This window comes from Oncorhynchus kisutch, linkage group LG15 (assembly GCF_002021735.2).
Source record: "Oncorhynchus kisutch isolate 150728-3 linkage group LG15, Okis_V2, whole genome shotgun sequence".
In the NCBI taxonomy this organism is placed as follows: domain Eukaryota; kingdom Metazoa; phylum Chordata; class Actinopteri; order Salmoniformes; family Salmonidae; genus Oncorhynchus; species Oncorhynchus kisutch.
The window spans coordinates 10,772,184-10,794,197 of record NC_034188.2 but is presented as its reverse complement, the minus strand read 5'-3'; the positions used below and the strand labels follow the sequence as shown (position 1 = coordinate 10,794,197).

Sequence of the window (22,014 nt, the reverse complement as noted above, 5' to 3'; positions counted from 1 at the left end):
AGTAAAATGATGGGGGGCAATAGCTTGGTAGTGTACAGTAAAGGACAGTAGAGATGGCATAGCTATAAGTGGAGGCAAAAGGCCTGGCTTTTTTCACTGTGTTTGTCTTAGTGAACAACGTCACAGTTTTGTATTCACCTAAAATGTTAGTTGAAAAACGTTAAGACAAAGAGTAAGATGAAAAACAGAACAGGAGAACAGGATCCATGCAACAGCCAATAAAACGAGTATTTTTGCTATAATGTGTCATAAATTATTTATTTTCAGCACTCAAAGAGCAGAGAAGGAGAATCCCTTAGATGACATGTGTGTCTCTTATCAGAAAAGTCTGATACATAACATGGGTGTGCAGTTATTCAGCAAAATCATGTTGAGAATGTAACAAACGCATGCTATAGTTGAAGAAAGCATTGTTTATTACCACTATATGATCATCACTTAATAAACATTTAGCCTCTGGTAAAAGCACTGTTGTTGTTTTTCAAATCTAGACTCTGTGGGCTTTGCAAAGGCACTGACCAGTGTGTCCTTTAGCTCTTGAATAAAGAAAACACTCAATCTTTATGCAAAACATTGGTCTGAGGTGGTTTTGTGCAACGGATTGGTAAAAATAACAGTATACAGTAGATCTATGTGCAACTCATGCTTCTGCACATCAACATGTACACAAATATATCTCAGAACCTTATCTGTCTACAGTTTAAAACTGGTCCAATGAATCTCAAGGGGGAAACTTGTTTCCCTTTGCATTTTGGTCACTATATGGCAGTAATATAATATATTATTTTCAACACACATAAAATACACACGCACACTCTTCCACAGATTTGGCATCTCGTTTGGCAGTGTCAACAGGTGGAGATCCATAGAAATAGAATTTCTAGAATGGTCATTCCTTTTCAAGTCAACTACACGTGATGGGGTGGGCCGGCGGCCATATTGAGTGTACCCATGAGTGTATGAGTTGCATATCAAATTGTCACGCTCTGAGGAGCTTCCCCCATTCTAGTCATTCTATTTCTATGTGAAAAACACACCTATAATAACTAAACACTACAGGCCGTCAACTGAACCGGTCTAGGAACTGTAGAACACTGCTATGGAAGAGGCCCGTGTGGCCACTGCTCTCCTGGGTGAGCAGAACCCGTCCGTCAGGCCGATGTCTATGAAGCAGGACAGGCTCACCCTGCATCAGGCTCATTTCTGACTCTGTCTGGGCCTGGTAGGACGTCGCTACTCTGTGTCTGAGGGGGGATAGAGAAAGGGGAATGAGTGGAATAGAAAAAGAGATTGTCTATCTAACACATAACATAAACTCAGCACCCTGTCTTTCAAAGATAATTCATAAAAATCAAAATAACTTCACAGATCTTCATTGTAAAGGGTTTAAACACTGTTTACCATGCTTGTTCAATGAACCATAAACAATTAATGAACATGCACCTGTGGAACGGTCCTTAAGACACTAACAGCTTACAGAAGGTAGACAATTAAGGTCACAGTTATGAAAACTTAGGACGCTAAAGAGGCCTTTCTTCTGACTCTTAAATACACCAAAAGAAAGATGCCCAGAGTCCCTGCCCATTTGCGTGAACATGCCTTAAGCATGCTGCAAGGAGACATGAGGACTGCAGATGTGGCCAGGGCAATAAATTGCAATAAACTGTGAGACCCCTAAGACAGCTCTACATTGAGACAGGATGGACAGCTGATCGTCCTCGCAGTGGCAAACCACGTGAAACAACACCTGCACAGGATCGGTACATCCGAACATCACACCTGCAGGACAGGTACAGGATGGCAACAACAACTGCCTGAGTTACACCAGGAACACACAATCCCTCCATCAGTGCTCAGACTGTCCACAATAGGCTGACAGAGACTGGACTGAGGGCTTGTAGGCCTGTTGTAAGGCATTTCCTCACCAGACATCACTGGCAACAACGTTGCCTATGGGCACAAACCCACCATCGCTGGACCAGACAAAACTCTTCACTGACGAGACGCGGTTTTGTCTCACCAGGGGTGATGGTCGGATTCAAGTTTATTCTCGAAGGAATGAGCGTTACACCGAGGCCTGTACTATGGAGGGGGATCTATTTGGAGGTGGAGGGTCCGTCATGGTCTGGGGCGGTGTGTCACAGCGTCATCGAACTGAGCTTGTTGTCATTGTAGGCAATCTCAAAGCTGTGCGTTACAGGGAAGACATCCTCCGCCCTCATGTGGTATCCTTCCTGCAGGCTCATCTTGACACGACCCTCCAGTATGACAATGCCACCAGCCATACTACTCATTCTTTGTGTGATTTCCTGCAAGACAGGAATGTCAGTGTTCTGTCATGGCCAGCGAAGAGCCCGGATCTCAATCCCATTGAGCACATCTGGGACCTGTTGGATCGGAGGGTGAGGGCTAGGGCCATTTCCCCCAGAAATGTCCGGGAACTTGCAGGTGCCTTTGTGGAAGAGTGGGGTAACATCTCACAGCAAGAACCGGCAAATCTGGTGCAGTCCATGAAGAGGAGATGCACTGCAGTACTTAATGCAGCTGGTGGCCACACCAGATACTGACTGTTACTTTTGATGTTGACCCCCCTTTGTTCAAGGAGACATTATTCAATTTATGTTAGTCACATGTCTGTGGAACTCGTTCAGTTTATGTATCAGTTGTTGAATCTTGTTATGTTCATACAAATATTTACACGTTTGCTGAAAATAAACACAGTTTTTTTTACCTTTATTTAACTAGGCAAGTCAGTTAATAACATATTCTTATTTACAATGACAGCCTAGGAACAGTGGGTTAACTGCCTTGTTCAGGGGCAGGATGACAGATTTAAAATTAAAATAAACATTTTTTTAACCTTGTCAGCTCAGGGATTTGATCTTGCAACCTTTCGGTTAGAAAACCAACGCTCTAACCACTAGGCCCACTGCAGCCCCCCCAAAAAAGAACTGTCCTCCCACTGTAGTTGACAGTAAGAGGACGTTTGCCATTTAGTAGACGCTTTTATTCAAAAAGACTCATAGTCAAGCATATATTTTACGTATGGAGGGGCCCCAGCGGGAATTGAATTCACGACCCTTGTGATGCAAGTGAGCCACAGAGGACCACCATCACACACAGAATACAGAAATCTTACTTCCTGAAGCCAGACACTAAGCAGGCCAGTTTGTGAAAAAGGAGGTGCTGGTTCCTCTCCTACCTGCTAGGGCTGCTGGACTGCATTGACGCAGATGGTGCTGATGATGATAATGAAGAGGTAGGTTTCTGATTGGAAGTCAGAACATCAGAGGGGTTTGTCTCCAGACCTTTCCTAAGAACAGGAGCCTTGCCTTCTTTCAGGATGATCCCAGGCCCATCTCGCCCCAGTGTGAGTGATGGAGCCCAGACCTCCAGGGGAGGTGGACCAAGCCGGGTACTGGCGGGGGGCTGGCTACCCGAGGGCAGGGAGGTGGTCCTGGGCCGTGGTGTAGGGGAATCAGGCTGGGTCAGGAACCGCACTGACTTGGTGGGCTGAGGGATAAAACACATACACAATGTTGACATTATGATACAGCAGTGGAATAGGAATAAAGATGATTGATGCTGGATATAGCAGACAGTGGTAGTCAGCATGTGCTACGTGAATGAGATCATGGTTAGAGAGAATTTCAAAATAAATAAAAACGAAATAGAAGTCAAAGTAGACATGAAACCAGTCAACTATCCCTCTAAGCTACTTAATAAGATCTAGAAGACAGGTGTGCGTGTTACCTTCTCTGTGTTGTTCCTGAGGGCGTCTGGTCTCACTAGGATAGAGTGTATGGAGTGCTGACCATTCGATGCTGCTTGCCTCGTCTCCAACACCTGCCTCGTCTCCAACACCTCTCTGGCAGCCGTGTCCCTGTCCTTCATAGATCTACCACTAGGGGGCGCTTGACCCTCAGACATCCAGGCCAGAGATCTGTAGTGATTGGGCAGGATGCTCATGTGTTGTTTCTTCCTGAGCAGAGCAGGGGAGAAGCCAGGGCCCTGGATGTGGCTAAAGTTCTGGCTGTGAGATTGGGACTGAGAAGGGGGCTGAAGGCCTGAGGTGGCGGTGGTAGTGTGGGGGTAGTGGTTACTGCACTGGGACAAGCTCTGGGACGAGCTCTGGGATGAGTTCTGATTGTGGGTCTGGGATTGAAGGGCTGGGCTGGATGAGATGGTGGTGTGGGGGTAGTGGTTACTGCACTGGGACGAGCTCTGATTGTGGGTCTGGGATTGAAGGGCTGAGCTGGATGAGATGGTGGTGTGGGGGTAGTGGTTACTGCACTGGGACGAGCTCTGATTGTGGGTCTGGGATTGAAGGGCTGAGCTGGATGAGATGGTGGTGTGGGGGTAGTGTTTTCCCCGCTGAGATGAGCCTGAGAGGACATGAAACATACTTTGAAGTCACTCAAAATGGATCCTTGTCAAATCAACGCAATGTAATTTCCACTGCACTGTTCTGGGTTCCACATTGTACGATCTGACATATCAACTAGAATAGACAGGTTTACTATCTCTGACTGGTCAATACTGACTAGAGAAGCCTTCTTTACAGGTTTAATATCTCTGACTGGTCAATACTGAATAGAGAAGCCTTCTTTACAGGTTTACTATCTCTGACTGGTCAATACTGAATAGAGAAGCCTTCTTTACAGGTTTAATATCTCTGACTGGTCAATACTGCATAATGTTAGGATAATAACCAACCAACATGGTTGAGACTGAGAATACAGCACTATGGAACTGTGGAACCACCCAACACCTGAAAATTGAACTTTGTAGAGTTACAAACTTCCTTCACTCTTACCTCTGTGTGAACGATGGAAGACCCTCCTCACTGTGTCCCATCCCTCCGAGCTCACCCCATGCAGGGATTGTCTGGTGGCGCCACCTGATGATATCATAGGCTGCGTGGCCATGGAAACAGACTGCTGCGGAACCCGTTGTCCAGTAGAGTAACTAGTGCCATCTGAGTTGACCCTGTCGAGAGCTAGAACCACCGCTGGCGTTTTGGAGGACGAGGAGATTCTTCTTCCAGAGACTGTACCAGGGCCTGCTGTCACTGCCTTGGAATCCAAGAGCCTGGCAGAGGTTCTGTGGCAGGCAGGGAATAAATAGATATTGTTGTCAAAATCAATTAATTAGGTGTCCATGACACAAATGAATGTCAAAAAAGATGGAACCACTATAGGAAAGTAGTGTCACTGATGACCCCCACATCAGCTAACAGAAAGGCTGATCCCTCTGATAACTTTAACCACAGCATTAAAATCCAAATATCAATTGCCACTTGTTTCTCATGGTCTGCGTAATGAAACCGGCAGAAATGGCACTCCCGCTTACCTGAGGACAGGTGTGACATAGTTGCCGGGCAGAATGCCCACTTACCTGAGGACAGGTGTGACGTAGTTGCCGGGCAGCATGCCCACTTACCTGAGGACAGGTGTGACTAAGTTGCCGGGCAGCATGCCCACTTACCTGAGGACAGGTGTGACGTAGTTGCCGGGCAGAATGCCCACTTACCTGAGGACATGTGTGACGTAGTTGCCGGGCAGAATGCCCACTTACCTGAGGACAGGTGTGACGTAGTTGCCGGGCAGAATGCCCACTTACCTGAGGACAGGTGTAACGTAGTTGCCGGGCAGAATGCCCACTTACCTGAGGACAGGTGTGGCGTAGTTGCCGGGCAGAATGCCCACTTACCTGAGGACAGGTGTGACGTAGTTGCCGGGCAGAATGCCCACTTACCTGAGGACAGGTGTGACATAGTTGCCGGGGAGGATGCCCACTTACCTGAGGACAGGTGTGACGTAGTTGCCTGGAAGGATGCCCACTTACCTGAGGACAGGTGTGACGTAGTTGCCGGGCAGAATGCCCACTTACCTGAGGACAGGTGTGACGTAGTTGCCGGGGAGGATGCCCACTTTGCCCGTCCGTAGAGAGAGGCCTCGGAGCCAGCCCTCCTTAAACTTCCCATACACCCCCACCATCTCCCCCTTCCTCAGCTCTAGTTCCTCAGAACGACGGGGCTTGTAGGAGTACAGAGCAGCACACCTGAAGAACGGATTACATGTTAGGTTACAACAATCTCACATACAGTACATTCGGAAAGTATTCAGACCCCTTCACTTTTTCAAAATGTTGTTACGTTACAACCTTATTCTAAAATGGATTCAATCATTTTCTCCCCTCACCAATCTAAACACAATACCCTATAATGACAAATTTGGAGCACATTTATTAAAAATGAAAAACAGAAATACCTTATTTACATAAGTATTCAGACTCTTTGCTATGAGACTCCAAATTGAGCTCAGGGGTATACGGTTTCCATTGATCATCCTTGAGATGTTTCTACAACTTGATTGGAGTCCACCTGTGGTGAATTCAATTGATTGGACATGCTTTGGAAAGGCACACGCCTGTCTATACACAGTTGGTAGTGCATGTCAGAGCAAAAACCAAGCCATGAGGTCGAAGGAATTGTCCGTAGAGCTCAGAGAGGATGTTTTTGAGCAGCAGGGACTGGGAGACTAGTCAGGATTGAGGGAAAGATGAACAGAGCAAAGTACAGAGTGTTCCTTGATGAAAACCTGCTCCAGAGCGCTCACAAAGGTTCAACTTCCAACAGGACAACAACCCTAAGCACACAGCCAAGACAACGCAGGAGTGGCTTTGGGACATTGAGTGGCCCAGCTAGAACCTGGACTTGAACCCGATCTAACATCTCTGGAGAGACCTGCAAATAACTGTGCAATAACGCTCCCCGTCCAAACTGACAGAGCTTGAGAGGATCTGCAGAGAAGAATGGGAGAAACTCTCCAAATACAGGTGTGCCAAGCTTGTAGCAAAAATGTATAAACAACTATTTTTGCTTTGTCATTATGGGCTATTGAGATGTCATTATGGGCTATTGAGATGTCATTATGGGGTATTGAGATGTCATTATGGGGTATTGAGATGTCATTATGGGGTATTGTGATGTCATTATGGGGTATTGAGATGTCATTATGGGGTATTGTGATGTCATTGTGGGGTATTGTGATGTCATTATGGGGTATTGTGATGTCATTATGGGGTATTGTGTGTAGATTGATAAGCAAAAAAAAATGTAATCAATCTTAGAATAAGGCTGTAAAGTAACAAATGGGGGAAAAGTCAAGGGGTCTGAATACTTTCCGAAGTCACTGTAGATACAGACACACTGTAATGAAGTCACTGTAGACACAGACACACTGTAATGAAGTCACTGTAGATACAGACACACTGTAAGGAAGTCACTGTAGATTCAGACACACTGTAATGAAGTCACTGTAGACACAGACACACTGTAAGGAAGTCACTGTAGATACAGACACACTAATGAAGTCACTGTAGATTCAGACACACTGTAAGGAAGTCACTGTAGACACAGACACACTGTAATGAAGTCACTGTAGATACAGACACACTGTAATGAAGTCACTGTAGATACAGACACACTGTAATGAAGTCACTGTAGATACAGACACACTGTAATGAAGTCACTGTAGATACAGACACACTAAGGAAGTCACTGTAGACACAGACACACTGTAAGGAAGTCACTGTAGACACAGACACACTGTAATGAAGTCACTGTAGACACAGACACACTGTAATGAAGTCACTGTAGACACAGACACACTGTAATGAAGTCACTGTAGATACAGACACACTGTAATGAAGTCACTGTAGACACAGACACACTGTAATGAAGTCACTGTAGATACAGACACACTGTAATGAAGTCACTGTAGATACAGACACACTGTAATGAAGTCACTGTAGACACAGACACACTGTAATGAAGTCACTGTAGATACAGACACACTGTAATGAAGTCACTGTAGATACAGACACACTAAGGAAGTCACTGTAGACACAGACACACTGTAAGGAAGTCACTGTAGACACAGACACACTGTAATGAAGTCACTGTAGACACAGACACACTGTAATGAAGTCACTGTAGATACAGACACACTAAGGAAGTCACTGTAGACACAGACACACTGTAATGAAGTCACTGTAGATACAGACACACTGTAATGAACTCACTGTAGACACAGACACACTGTAATGAAGTCACTGTAGACACAGACACACTGTAAGGAAGTCACTGTAGACACAGACACACTGTAATGAAGTCACTGTAGATACAGACACACTGTAATGAAGTCACTGTAGACACAGACACACTGTAATGAAGTCACTGTAGACACAGACACACTGTAATGAAGTCACTGTAGATACAGACACACTGTAATGAAGTCACTGTAGACACAGACACACTGTAATGAAGTCACTGTAGATACAGACACACTGTAAGGAAGTCACTGTAGATACAGACACACTGTAATGAAGTCACTGTAGATACAGACACACTAAGGAAGTCACTGTAGACACAGACACACTGTAAGGAAGTCACTGTAGACACAGACACACTGTAATGAAGTCACTGTAGACACAGACACACTGTAAGGAAGTCACTGTAGACACAGACACACTGTAAGGAAGTCACTGTAGATACAGACACACTAAGGAAGTCACTGTAGATACAGACACACTGTAATGAAGTCACTGTAGATACAGACACACTGTAAGGAAGTCACTGTAGACACAGACACACTGTAAGGAAGTCACTGTAGATACAGACACACTGTAATGACGTCACTGTATAGATGACAAATTCCATATCTAATGTTTTAAATGACCTTTCCAGGTCATGTATGATTTCTAGTGTTGAACCACTGTCACGCTACTCCATTCTGGTGTTACTACTCTGGTTATTACTACTGTGTTCCTGCAGTGTTGCTCCAATGCTACAGTGTTTGTCCAGTGTTTGTCCAGTGTTTGTCCAGTGTTTGTCCAGTGTTTGTCCAGTGTTTGTCCAGTGTTTGTCCAGTGTTTGTCCAGTGTTTGTCCAGTGTTAGTCCAGTGTTAGTCCAGTGTTTGTCCAGTGTTTGTCCAGTGTTTGTCCAGTGTTTGTCCAGTGTTTGTCCAGTGTTTGTCCAGTGTTCAAAAGCTGATGGAGTTGCTAGGCGGCGAACTGCTTGGTATCAGCGGAGGTTGTTACTACCATTTTACTACTGTATTACTCCATAGTTACTACTATGTTACTACTACGTTACTCTAATGTTTCTCCAGTTTTACTCACACACTGATGGATAGCTGCTGAGTGGAAGACTGTTTGGTGTCGGCTGAGGCAGGGGGGGTCTGGGGGTTGATCAGAGCCATGGTGATGGTGGGAGGAGCTTCACCACTACTCATCTTCCTCTCGCCCTATAGAAACAGAGCAGGAAGACCAGGATGTAAATATGTATACTGCCATAGTGTTCTTCCTCTCACTCTATATAGAGAAAAATAGAATTCAAACAGTAAAGTCGGAGAAGATATTATGTAAACTGACAGAGGACGACTAAGATGCCCTCATATTAAATGTGGAAAGGGGCATTTATGAGGTATAAAGGAGAAATAAAGCAGACTTTAAAGCAGGACTGCTATTAAGAGAACCTGGGAGAGACAGGAAACAGGAAACAGGAAGATAGACAGACATAAACCTGTATGATTTTAAAAGAAGGATATGAATGCAAGTCATTGAATTTAGTCACTCTATGACAGCATCCCTTTTGATTTAAACAAACAATTACATGCATGTTTGCCAATGCCAGAACATTCAGGAGATAAAGGTGAACGATACCCCACCATTTTTTTAATTTGTATTTTTTTACCTTTATTTAACCAGGTAGGCCAGTTGAGAACAAGTTCTCATTTACAACTGCGACCTGGGCAAGATTAAGCAAAGAAGTGCGACACATACAACAACACAGAGTTACACATAAACAAACGTACAGTCAACAACACAATAGAAGAATCTATGTACAGTGTGTGCAAATGTAGAAGAGTAGGGAGGTAAAGCAATAAAAAGCTCACAGAGGTGAAATAATTACAATGTAGCATTAACACTGGAGTGATAGACGTGCAGATGATGATGTGCAAGTAGAGATATTGGGGTGCAAAAGATCAAGAGGATAAATAACAATATGGGGATGAGGTAGTCGGGTGGGCGATTTACAGACTCACTAACTTTAAGCATCAGCTGTCAGAGCAGTTTACCGATCATTGCCCCTGTACATAGCCCATCTGTAAATAGCCCACCCAACTACCTCATCCCCATATTGTTTTTGTTTTTTTTGCTCCCCAGTATCTCTACTTGCACATTCATCTTCTGCACATCTATCATTCCAGTGTTTAATTGCTAAATTGTCATTATTTCGCCACTATGGCCTATTTATTGCCTTACCTCCCTAATCATAAATACATTTGCACACACTGTATATAGAGTTTTCTATTGTGTTATTGACTGTACGTTTGTTTATGTGTAACTCTGTGTTGTTTGTGTCGCACTGCTTTGCGCTATCTTGACCAGGTCGCAGTTGTAAATGAGAACTTGTTCTCAACTGGCTTACCTGGTTAAAGAAAGGTGAAATAAATAAAAAATATTTAAAGAAATTCAAGAGCATGTTGTGTCTCAACCGATTGCGGGCACAACACAAAAACCTTAGAGGACGTACAATAGGGTCAACAAATGTGAACATGAAAACAGAGTTTTTAAATAAAAAGGTTGAAAGGTTAAACAATAACATTGTTATTTGTATTTTTTCCAGTGATGAAGACACGGATGTCTCATGGTATGGTGGTGTATGCAAAATGGGTCAACTTTGAGCACCTTTATCTCTTCAATGTTTTGTCATTCAGGTCTAAAAAGTCACGTTCTGAGCACTTCTACAATGGGCAAATATGTATGGAAGGTTTCGTCCCTATCAAAAGGGGATTTACCCCATACTGTAGATACCAGGTGATGAAGTAGCATTTTGTATCCCGAATGGGACTCTATTCCCTATGTAGTGTACTACTGGTCAAAGGAAGTGCACTACTGGTCAAAGGAAGTGTACTTCTGGTCAAAGGAAGTGCACTACATAGGGAATAGGGTGCATTTGGGACGTACACTCACTGCTCCACCTAGTAAGCCCCTGTAATTGTTATTTGATGATGGGTACAGAATTTTTTTAAATAATCTCAGCAATGGTCTCTGCCAGCAGACTCCTTTCAGCATTATGTTCTCCCTCCCCCCATTAGGCAGCATTATGTTCTCCCTCCCCCCATTAGGCAGCATTATGTTCTCCCTCCCCCCCATTAGACAGCATTATGTTCTCCCCCCCCCCATTAGGCAGCATTATGTTCTCCCCCCCCCCATTAGGCAGCATTATGTTCTCCCTCCCCCCCATTAGGCAGCATTATGTTCTCCCTCCCCCCCATTAGGCAGCATTATGTTCTCCCTCCCCCCCATTAGGCAGCATTATGTTCTCCCTCCCCCCATTAGGCAGCATTAGGTTCTCCCTCCCCCCCATTAGACAGCATTATGTTCTCCCCCCCCCCCCATTAGGCAGCATTATGTTCTCCCTCCCCCCATTAGGCAGCATTACGTTCCCCCCCCCCCCCCCATTAGGCAGCATTATGTTCTCCCTCTCCCCCCTCCCATTAGGCAGCATTATGTTCTCCCTCTCCCCCCTCCCATTAGGCAGCATTATGTTCTCCCTCCCCCCATTAGGCAGCATTACGTTCTCCCCCCCCTCCCATTAGGCAGCATTATGTTCTCCCTCCCCCCATTAGGCAGCATTACGTTCTCCCTCCCCCCCATTAGGCAGCCACAGTCTCCTGCATGACATGCACTTTGCAATATAAAAAGCAATGCTATGAGGCAGAAGTAACGTGACACCAGGTGAGCCTCCCATGGCATGTCCTGGAGACATGCTGCAGTTGTTTAAGAGGATTCTGGAAGGGTGAATGGTGACAGTTCATCACAGTTCCACCATCCAGGGAATAGGGTAGACAGCAGAGAGAGCTATCTATTTAGGCTCTTCTTCAGAAACACTTGAAATGTTGACAATTAGTCAATGGATGCAAACAAATTGTACCCTATATAGTGTACTACTTTAGACCAGATCCCCCCTACATAGTGCACTACTTTAGACCAGATCCCCCCCTACATAGTGCACTACTTTTGACCAGAGCCCCCCCTACATAGTGCACTACTTTTGACCAGATCCCCCCCTACATAGTGCACTACTTTAGACCAGATCCCCCCCTACATAGTGCACTACTTTAGACCAGATCCCTATGCAGGTCCTGGTCAAAGGTAGTATACTAAATAGGGAATGGGATGGTATTTGGTACGCATCCAAATAATGCCTCATGGTTTCTGTCATGGGAGAGACAGAGAACAGAATGTTGCTAGCTACAGCACCAGACTCTATGAACTGGCTGTTCTGACCAGGATATTAACGACACATCACTTCAGACTCTATGAACTGGCTGTTCTAACCAGGATGTCAACAACACATCACTTCAGACTAGGGCTGGGCTATATATCGATTTTTTCCGATATATTTGAGTTTATGTATTAGTGCGATATGGAAAATACCTGTATGCAAGAATCTAGGTTTTGTTATAATGTTGTAACGTTTTATAAATGCAGCATTGCGTGCCAACTGCGTGCCAACACGTGCACAGAGGTTATCCACCAATCACAACCCTAGTCAGTCTTTCACATATTGTAACCCTGCTGGAGAAGTGTAGCTGTGGTAAGAGTTCTACCAAACTGGAAAGTGAGGAAGCCAGCTCAGCTTCTCGTGAGGATGAAATCATCCCCAAAAAGGGCAGCAATGTTTTTTTCAGTAATATGGAAGTGGTTCGGGTTAAAAACCTGTTGCGACTCTAGGGGGAGTATTTTCATTTTTGTAAAAAAAAACGTTCCCGTTTTAAAACGGGATATTTTCTCAGAACAAGATGCTAGAATATGCATATAATTGACAGCTTAGGATAGAAATCACTCTAACGTTTCCAAAACTGTAAAAATATTGTCTGTGAGTATAACAGAACTCATGTTGCAGGCGAAAGCCTGAGAAAAATCCAATCAGGAAGTGCCCCATATTTTGAAAGCGCTGCGTTCCAATGAGTCCCTATTGAGCTGTGAATGTGCTATCAACCAGATTACGCTTTCTACGTATTCCCCAAGGTGTCTACAGCATTGTGACGTAGTTTTACGCATTTATGTTGAAGAATAGCCGTAGGCGGCTACATTGCGCAAGTGGTCACCTGATGCCCCCAGAGAGATTCTCGCGTAAAATACAGAGGTAGCCATTACTCCAATCGGTCCTACTGAAAAACGAATTGTCCCGATGGATATATTATCGAATAGATATTTGAAAAACATCTTGAGGATTGATTATAAACAACATTTGCCATGTTTCTGTCGATATTATGGAGCTAATTTGGAATATTATTTATACAAACGGAGCTATTTCGCCTACAAAAATAATATTTTTGGAAAAAAGGAACATTGGCTATCTAACTGGGAGTCTCGTGAGTGAAAACATCCAAAGCTCATCAAAGGTAAATTATTTAATTTGATTGCTTTCTGATTTCTGTGACCAAGTTACCTGCTGCTAGCTGGACAAAATGCTATGCTAGGCTATCGATAAACTTACACAAATGCTTGTCTAGCTTTGGCTGTAAAGCATATTTTGAAAATCTGAGACGACAGGGTGATTAACAAAAGGCTAACCTGTGTCTCAATATATTTCATTTGTGATTTTCATGAATAGGAATATTTTCTAGGGATATTTATGTCCGTTGCATTATGCTAATTAGTGTCAGGCGATGATTACGCTCCCGCATGCGGGATGGGGAGTCAGTAGAGGTTTTAAGAGATCTGACGTTCAGCAAATGAATGTCCAGTACAAAATGTGTCGAAAGACAATCGCTACGAAAAGCAGCAGCACAACCAACCTCTTCCATCACCTGCAACTGAAACACCCGGTGGAATGGGAGGAATGCGTGAGACTACACAATGCCGATTCCAGTCGCCCGATTTCCAGTCGCCCGATTCCCAAAACGTCTGCTAAAAGACAAACTACCATAGTCGCATCCTTTTCAAACGTTATCCCTTGTGACAAAGGTAGTTTGAGGTGGAAGGAGATAACGGATGCAGTGACCTATTACATAGTGAAAGATATGGTCTCAATCTTTACAGTAGAAAAGCCAGGCTTTAAAAAGCTACTAGGTACAGTTGACCACAAATATCAGCTGCCAAAAGCCGCAAGTATTTCACAGAAGAAGCCCTGCCGCGATTATACACTGCTACCCGCAAAAGAGTTGCAGAGAAGCTGGCTAGTGTTTCTTTCTTTTCCCACCACAGTCAATCTATGGGCGAGCAGAACATCAGAGCCACACCTAAGTTTGACAGTCCACTGCGTAAATGAAGACTGGAAAATGCAAAATGTCTGCCTCCAGACGTCTTACTTCCCTGATGATCATATGGGTGAAGTAATAACCCCAGGTCTCAGACTCTCTGGCATCGTGGAAGATGAGCGAAGACCGACGGGTGTGCATGACAACTGACAGTGGGAGCAACATGATAAAAGCATTGCGCTTGAACAACTGGACCCGCCTGCAGTGCTTTGGGCTTCACCTCGCCATCGGTCAGTGTAACATTGGATAATTAAAGTGCATTCAAGAAAGTTATGTTCAGGCCAACTGTAGGCTAATGTGTCAGTAGTTGTGTCATTCTGCCAATCCAATAGCAAATAACCAAAGGCTGTTTTAATCATAACAACAAATTAACACATTTTCAATCAAAACGATTATATTAATGACAAATGACAAACAGGTAGTGGTCAAAATTCCGAAACAATAGAATAGACGTGTGGTTGTGTGTTCATTTGTTTTGCACAAATAGGCCTGCATATTTTTTTTAATAAAGAAAAATCTATTAAGAATTATGCCTTTTTAAATTTGTACAGAGAAAACAAGAAATCTAGATGTATATTGTGTATTGTCCAAACCTCTGAAAAAAATGTAGATACTACTTTTAGGCCATTTCGCCCAGCCCTACTCACAATGCCCTATCACTCCTCCTCCCCCCCCTCCTCCTCCTCCTCCCTCTCCTCTCTCACTTTTCTCCCTCTCCTCTCCCTCTCCTCCTCCTTCTTGTCCTCTCCTCCTCCATGTCCTCTCTCTCTCTCTTCTCTCCCTCTCCTCCTCCTCCCTGTCCTCTCTCTTCTCTCCCTCTCCCCTCCTCCTCCTCCCTCTCCTTCTCCTCCCTCTCCTCTTCCTCCCTCTCCTCTCCTCCTCCTCCCTGTCCTCTCTCTCTCCTCTCCCTCTCCTCCTCCTCCCTGTCCTCTCTCTTCTCTCCCTCTCCCCCTCCTCCTCCCTCTCATCCTCCTCCCTCTCCTCTTCCTCCCTCTCCTCGTCCTCCTCCTCCCTGTCCTCTCTCTCTTCTCTCCACTCCTCCTCCTTCCTCTCCTCTCCCTCCTTGTCCTCTCTCTCTCTTATCTTCTCCTCCTCCACCTCCTCCCTCTCCTCCTCCTCCTGTTGTAATGGTTTGTGGTTAACAGTGTAGTCATTCTGTAAACACTACATAGTGGTAGTGTTATTAGCATCACACCTCTAGAAACACAGCCTGGCAGGGTGTTCCAGACCCAGGCTATTAGCATCACACCTCTAGAAACATTACATAGTGGTGTTCCAGACCCAGGCTATTAGCATCACACCTCTAGAAACACAGCCTGGCAGGGTGTTCCAGACCCAGGCTATTAGCATCACACCTCTAGAAACACAGCCTGGCAGGGTGTTCCAGACCCAGGCTATTAGCTTCACACCTCTAGAAACACAGCCTGGCAGGGTGTTCCAGACCCAGGCTATTAGCATCACACCTCTAGAAACACAGCCTAGCAGGGTGTTCCAGACCCAGGCTATTAGCATCACACCTCTAGAAACACAGCCTGGCAGGGTGTTCCAGACCCAGGCTATTAGCATCACACCTCTAGAAACACAGCCTAGCAGGGTGTTCCAGACCCAGGCTATTAGCATCACACCTCTAGAAACACAGCCTGGCAGGGTGTTCCAGACCCAGGCTATTAGCATCACACCTCTAGAAACACAGCCTGGCAGAGTGTTCCAGACCCAGGCTATTAGCATCACACCTCTAGAAACATTACATAGTGGTGTTCCAGACCCAGGCTATTAGCATCACACCTCTAGAAACACAGCCTGGCAGGGTGTTCCAGACCCAGGCTATTAGCGTCACACCTCTAAAAACACAGCCTAGCAGGGTGTTCCAGACCCAGGCTATTAGCATCACACCTCTCGAAACACAGCCTGGCAGGGTGTTCCAGACCCAGGCTATTAGCTTCACACCTCTAGAAACACAGCCTGGCAGGGTGTTCCAGACCCAGGCTATTAGCATCACACCTCTAGAAACACAGCCTAGCAGGGTGTTTCAGACCCAGGCTATTAGCATCACACCTCTAGAAACACAGCCTGGCAGGGTGTTCCAGACCCAGGCTATTAGCATCACACCTCTAGAAACACAGCCTGGCAGGGTGTTCCAGACCCAGGCTATTAGCTTCACACCTCTAGAAACACAGCCTGGCAGGGTGTTCCAGACCCAGGCTATTAGCATCACTCCTCTAAAAACACAGCCTGGCAGGGTGTTCCAGACCCAGGCTATTAGCATCACACCTCTAGAAACACAGCCTAGCAGGGTGTTTCAGACCCAGGCTATTAGCATCACACCTCTAGAAACACAGCCTGGCAGGGTGTTCCAGACCCAGGCTATTAGCATCACACCTCTAGAAACACAGCCTGGCAGGGTGTTCCAGACCCAGGCTATTAGCATCACACCTCTAGAAACACAGCCTAGCAGGGTGTTCCAGACCCAGGCTATTAGCATCACACCTCTAGAAACACAGCCTGGCAGGGTGTTCCAGACCCAGGCTATTAGCATCACACCTCTAGAAACACAGCCTGGCAGGGTGTTCCAGACCCAGGCTATTAGCATCACACCTCTAGAAACACAGCCTAGCAGGGTGTTTCAGACCCAGGCTATTAGCATCACACCTCTAGAAACACAGCCTGGCAGGGTGTTCCAGACCCAGGCTATTAGCATCACACCTCTAGAAACACAGCCTGGCAGGGTGTTCCAGACCCAGGCTATTAGCTTCACACCTCTAGAAACACAGCCTGGCAGGGTGTTCCAGACCCAGGCTATTAGCATCACTCCTCTAAAAACACAGCCTGGCAGGGTGTTCCAGACCCAGGCTATTAGCATCACACCTCTAGAAACACAGCCTAGCAGGGTGTTTCAGACCCAGGCTATTAGCATCACACCTCTAGAAACACAGCCTGGCAGGGTGTTCCAGACCCAGGCTATTAGCATCACACCTCTAGAAACACAGCCTGGCAGGGTGTTCCAGACCCAGGCTATTAGCATCACACCTCTAGAAACACAGCCTAGCAGGGTGTTCCAGACCCAGGCTATTAGCATCACACCTCTAGAAACACAGCCTGGCAGGGTGTTCCAGACCCAGGCTATTAGCATCACACCTCTAAAAACACAGCCTAGCAGGGTGTTCCAGACCCAGGCTATTAGCATCACACCTCTAGAAACACAGCCTGGCAGGGTGTTCCAGACCCAGGCTATTAGCTTCACACCTCTAGAAGCACAGCCTGGCAGGGTGTTCCAGACCCAGGCTATTAGCATCACACCTCTAGAAACACAGCCTGGCAGGGTGTTCCAGACCCCGGCTATTAGCATCACACCTCTAGAAACACAGCCTGGCAGAGTGTTCCAGACCCAGGCTATTAGCATCACACCTCTAGAAACATTACATAGTGGTGTTCCAGACCCAGGCTATTAGCATCACACCTCTAGAAACACAGCCTGGCAGGGTGTTCCAGACCCAGGCTATTAGCATCACACCTCTAGAAACACAGCCTGGCAGGGTGTTCCAGACCCAGGCTATTAGCATCACACCTCTAGAAACACAGCCTAGCAGGGTGTTCCAGACCCAGGCTATTAGCATCACACCTCTAGAAACACAGCCTGGCAGGGTGTTCCAGACCCAGGCTATTAGCATCACACCTCTAAAAACAGCCTAGCAGGGTGTTCCAGACCCAGGCTATTAGCATCACACCTCTAGAAGCACAGCCTGGCAGGGTGTTCCAGACCCAGGCTATAAGCATCACACCTCTAGAAACACAGCCTGGCAGGGTGTTCCAGACCCCGGCTATTAGCATCACACCTCTAGAAACACAGCCTGGCAGAGTGTTCCAGACCCAGGCTATTAGCATCACACCTCTAGAAACATTACATAGTGGTGTTCCAGACCCAGGCTATTAGCATCACACCTCTAGAAACACAGCCTGGCAGGGTGTTCCAGACCCAGGCTATTAGCGTCACACCTCTAAAAACACAGCCTAGCAGGGTGTTCCAGACCCAGGCTATTAGCATCACACCTCTAGAAACACAGCCTGGCAGGGTGTTCCAGACCCAGGCTATTAGCATCACACCTCTAGAAACACAGCCTGGCAGGGTGTTCCAGACCCCGGCTATTAGCATCACACCTCTAGAAACACAGCCTGGCAGAGTGTTCCAGACCCAGGCTATTAGCATCACACCTCTAGAAACATTACATAGTGGTGTTCCAGACCCAGGCTATTAGCATCACACCTCTAGAAACACAGCCTGGCAGGGTGTTCCAGACCCCGGCTATTAGCATCACACCTCTAGAAACACAGCCTGGCAGAGTGTTCCAGACCCAGGCTATTAGCATCACACCTCTAGAAACATTACATAGTGGTGTTCCAGACCCAGGCTATTAGCATCACACCTCTAGAAACACAGCCTGGCAGGGTGTTCCAGACCCAGGCTATTAGCATCACACCTCTAGAAACACAGCCTGGCAGAGTGTTCCAGACCCAAGCTATTAGCATCACACCTCTAAAAACACAGCCTAGCAGGGTGTTCCAGACCCACGCTATTAGCATCACACCTCTAGAAACACAGCCTGGCAGGGTGTTCCAGACCCCGGCTATTAGCATCACACCTCTAGAAACACAGCCTAGCAGAGTGTTCCAGACCCAGGCTATTAGCATCACACCTCTAGAAACACAGCCTAGCAGGGTGTTCCTACTGTCTCTCCAATTGGTATAATCTCATACCATCTCCAGCAACATAACAAGTCAACTGTTAGCCGCAGGTAACTTCTTAGCAACTGTTAAACTGTTAGTGACTGTTAGCACAGATCTGTTTGTTTGTGCTTCATACGCCAACACCTCTTCCTTTGGTTGTCATGCCAAACATGACTGGCACTCACACAAATCAGATCTGGCAATGAAACAGGTCAATAAATTAACTGTTCTCCACAGACAGCCTCATAGCATTTTATAGCCGTTGTTGACATTTTGGTAATGTTGGTTCTCTGATTATGAAGCCCGTACTGTATAACATTAACGTTAAATAAACAGCCATGTTAAAGATTGTTTTACTTCCTATAATACCAACATCATGACATCACAACAATAGTGCTGAGGTGGGAAGAACACACGTAATATCAACAACCTCCTTCTGTTTATCTGGGTGGGAGGGAAGGAAGGAAGGGCAGGACTAGGCTTGTCTGCTATTATTGGCACAGCAATGTGAAGGAGTATTACCTGCTCAGTGAAGAGGAAGGAGCTCTCAGGCAGATCAGAGAGGGAGGGAGAGAGAGAGGGAGTGAGAGAGAGAGAGATGAGAGCGGGAGGGAGAGAAAGAGGGAAATAAAGAGAGAGAGAGGGAGATCAGGAATGAGAGAGAAAGAGAGGGAGAGAGGAGAGAGATGATGATTGTTATATAACTGACTACAGTGACTCACCATCGTCATCATGTGAGGGATCAACACAGAGGAGTGCTCTGGACCCTCCCCCTCCTCCCCCTCCTCCTCTTTCTACTCCTCCTATGAGGGATCAACAGAGAGACAGAGGGGTGCTCTGGACCCTCCCCCTCCTCCTCCTCTTTCTACTCCTCCTATGAGGGATCAACAGAGAGACAGAGGGGTGCTCTGGACCCTCCCCCTCCTCCTCCTCTTTCTACTCCTCCTATGAGGGATCAACAGAGAGACAGAGGGGTGCTCTGGACCCTCCCCCTCCTCCTCCTCTTTCTACTCCTCCTATGAGGGATCAACAGAGAGACAGAGGGGTGCTCTGGACCCTCCCCCTCCTCTTTCTACTCCTCCTATGAGGGATCAACAGAGAGACAGAGGGGTGCTCTGGACCCTCCCCCTCCTCTTTATCCCTGCCTGAGAGCATGAGTCTACATCTGCACATGATTCTCTCCCTCCCTGACATGTATAACTGCAGGGCAGAGCAGTGATGTTTCTATTTAATCAAAGTCATTATCTTAAAGGGTAGGTCAGCTGGCAACAATCAATGAGAAGGAGCAGGACTCTGCAGTGTGACCATTTTACTCACCTATATGGCTAAAGATTTTGCCGTGCAACCTGGAGTATCAGTGTATCTAAAAAAAGTCTAAAAAAGTCTAAAAAAAGTCTAAAAAAGTCTAAAAAAGTCTAAAAAAAGTCTCTAACCTCCCAAAAAATGTGTTCCTAAATTCCTTTTAATGAGTTACAATTCATATAATGAAATCAATTTAAATAAATAAATGAGGCCCTAATCTACAGATTTCACACAACTGGGCTGGGGAGCAGCCATGTATGGGCCTGGTAGGGCATAGGCCCACCCACTTGGGAGCCAGGTCCAGCCAATCAGAATGAGACATCGGTAGCATTATGTTGTGTGACAAAACTGCATATTTTAAAGAGACCTTTTATTGTCCCCGGCACAAGGTGCACCTGTGTAATGATCATGCTGTTTAATCAGCTTCTTGATATGCCACACCTGTCAGGTGGATGGATTTTCTTGACAAAGGAGAAATGCTCACTAACACGGATGTAAACAGATTTGAGAGAAATAAGATTTGTGTCTGTATGGAAAGAAAATATGGGATCTTTTATATCAGTTCATGAAACATGGGACCAACACTTTACATGTTGCATTTATATTTTTGTTCAAGTATTTAAAAAAAGGTCAGCGCAGAGCCCTGAGGTTTGAAATTAAATCTCTGCAGGTGTGTTTTTGTGTTGGCAAGGATGGCATAGCACTAGCGTCAGAATAACCTGCTTTGAAATGACCAAGGCTACACAGCATAGTGTAGTTGTACAGTTTCACTTAGGGTTAAAAGGTAGAGGATTCATTTCTTTATCTGGGACCAGGTACAACATAACACACGGTAGGTACTGCACCTGAGTTAGCGTAGCTGCGTAGCTAACACTGCATCAGCAGTCCAGATGATGTTTATGGTACACCAAGGAAGGTCAAGGTTGTTGTTCCCTCCATCTCTTCTCAGATGCACCTCTGCTAAATGAGCACCTGGGAAGCATCGTTGAGAACCCTTCCTGTCCGTGTCTCCAAACCAAATTGCACCCTACATAGTGCACTACGTTTGACCAGAGCCCTGGTCTATATAGGGGTATAGGGTCCCATTTTGGACACAGGTGTATTCCATCTCCCAGGCCAGACCACAGCAGGACCATGCAATGTACTTTCAGACTGCTGCTCATCAGCTTTAGGAAAGCCTGGCCTCCTACTAAAAACTCTGATTGGAATCTGGGCTTTCCTGCTGTTTCCTATACACTCTGCTCCATCTTCCAATACCTTCATCTATCTATCATTCACTCCCTCCATCTATCTATCACTCACTCCCTCCATTTATCTATCACTCACTCCATCTATCTATCTATCACTCACTCACTCACTCACTCACTCCATTTATCTATCACTCACTCCATCTATCTATCTATCTATCTATCTATCACTCACTCCCTCCATCTATCTATCACTCACTCCATCTATCTATCACTCACTCCATCTATCTATCACTCACTCCATCTATCTATCTATCATTCACTCCCTCCATCTGTCATTCACTCCATCTAAAGTTAAAGAACTAGTTATCCTGTAAACAGCCTGTGTTAAAGGACTAGTTAGTCTGAAAACAGCCTGTGTTAAAGAACTAGTTATCCTGTAAACAGCCTGTGTTAAAGG

General features: G+C 45.8%; 1 protein-coding gene across 1 annotated transcript; it reads right to left on the bottom strand.

The window, feature by feature from the left end:
• Positions 1-239: 239 nt before the first annotated feature.
• Positions 240-19,845, bottom strand: LOC109879496 (E3 ubiquitin-protein ligase SH3RF1). The gene is made up of 7 exons (XM_020471659.2): positions 19,788-19,845; positions 9,188-9,312; positions 5,893-6,063; positions 4,817-5,103; positions 3,754-4,385; positions 3,203-3,513; positions 240-1,244 (listed from the first exon to the last, which is right to left on the bottom strand). The coding sequence occupies exons 1-7, from the start codon at positions 19,797-19,799 to the stop codon at positions 1,064-1,066; spliced, it is 1,719 nt and encodes a 572-aa protein (XP_020327248.2). The 5' UTR covers positions 19,800-19,845; the 3' UTR covers positions 240-1,063.
• Positions 19,846-22,014: the final 2,169 nt, after the last annotated feature.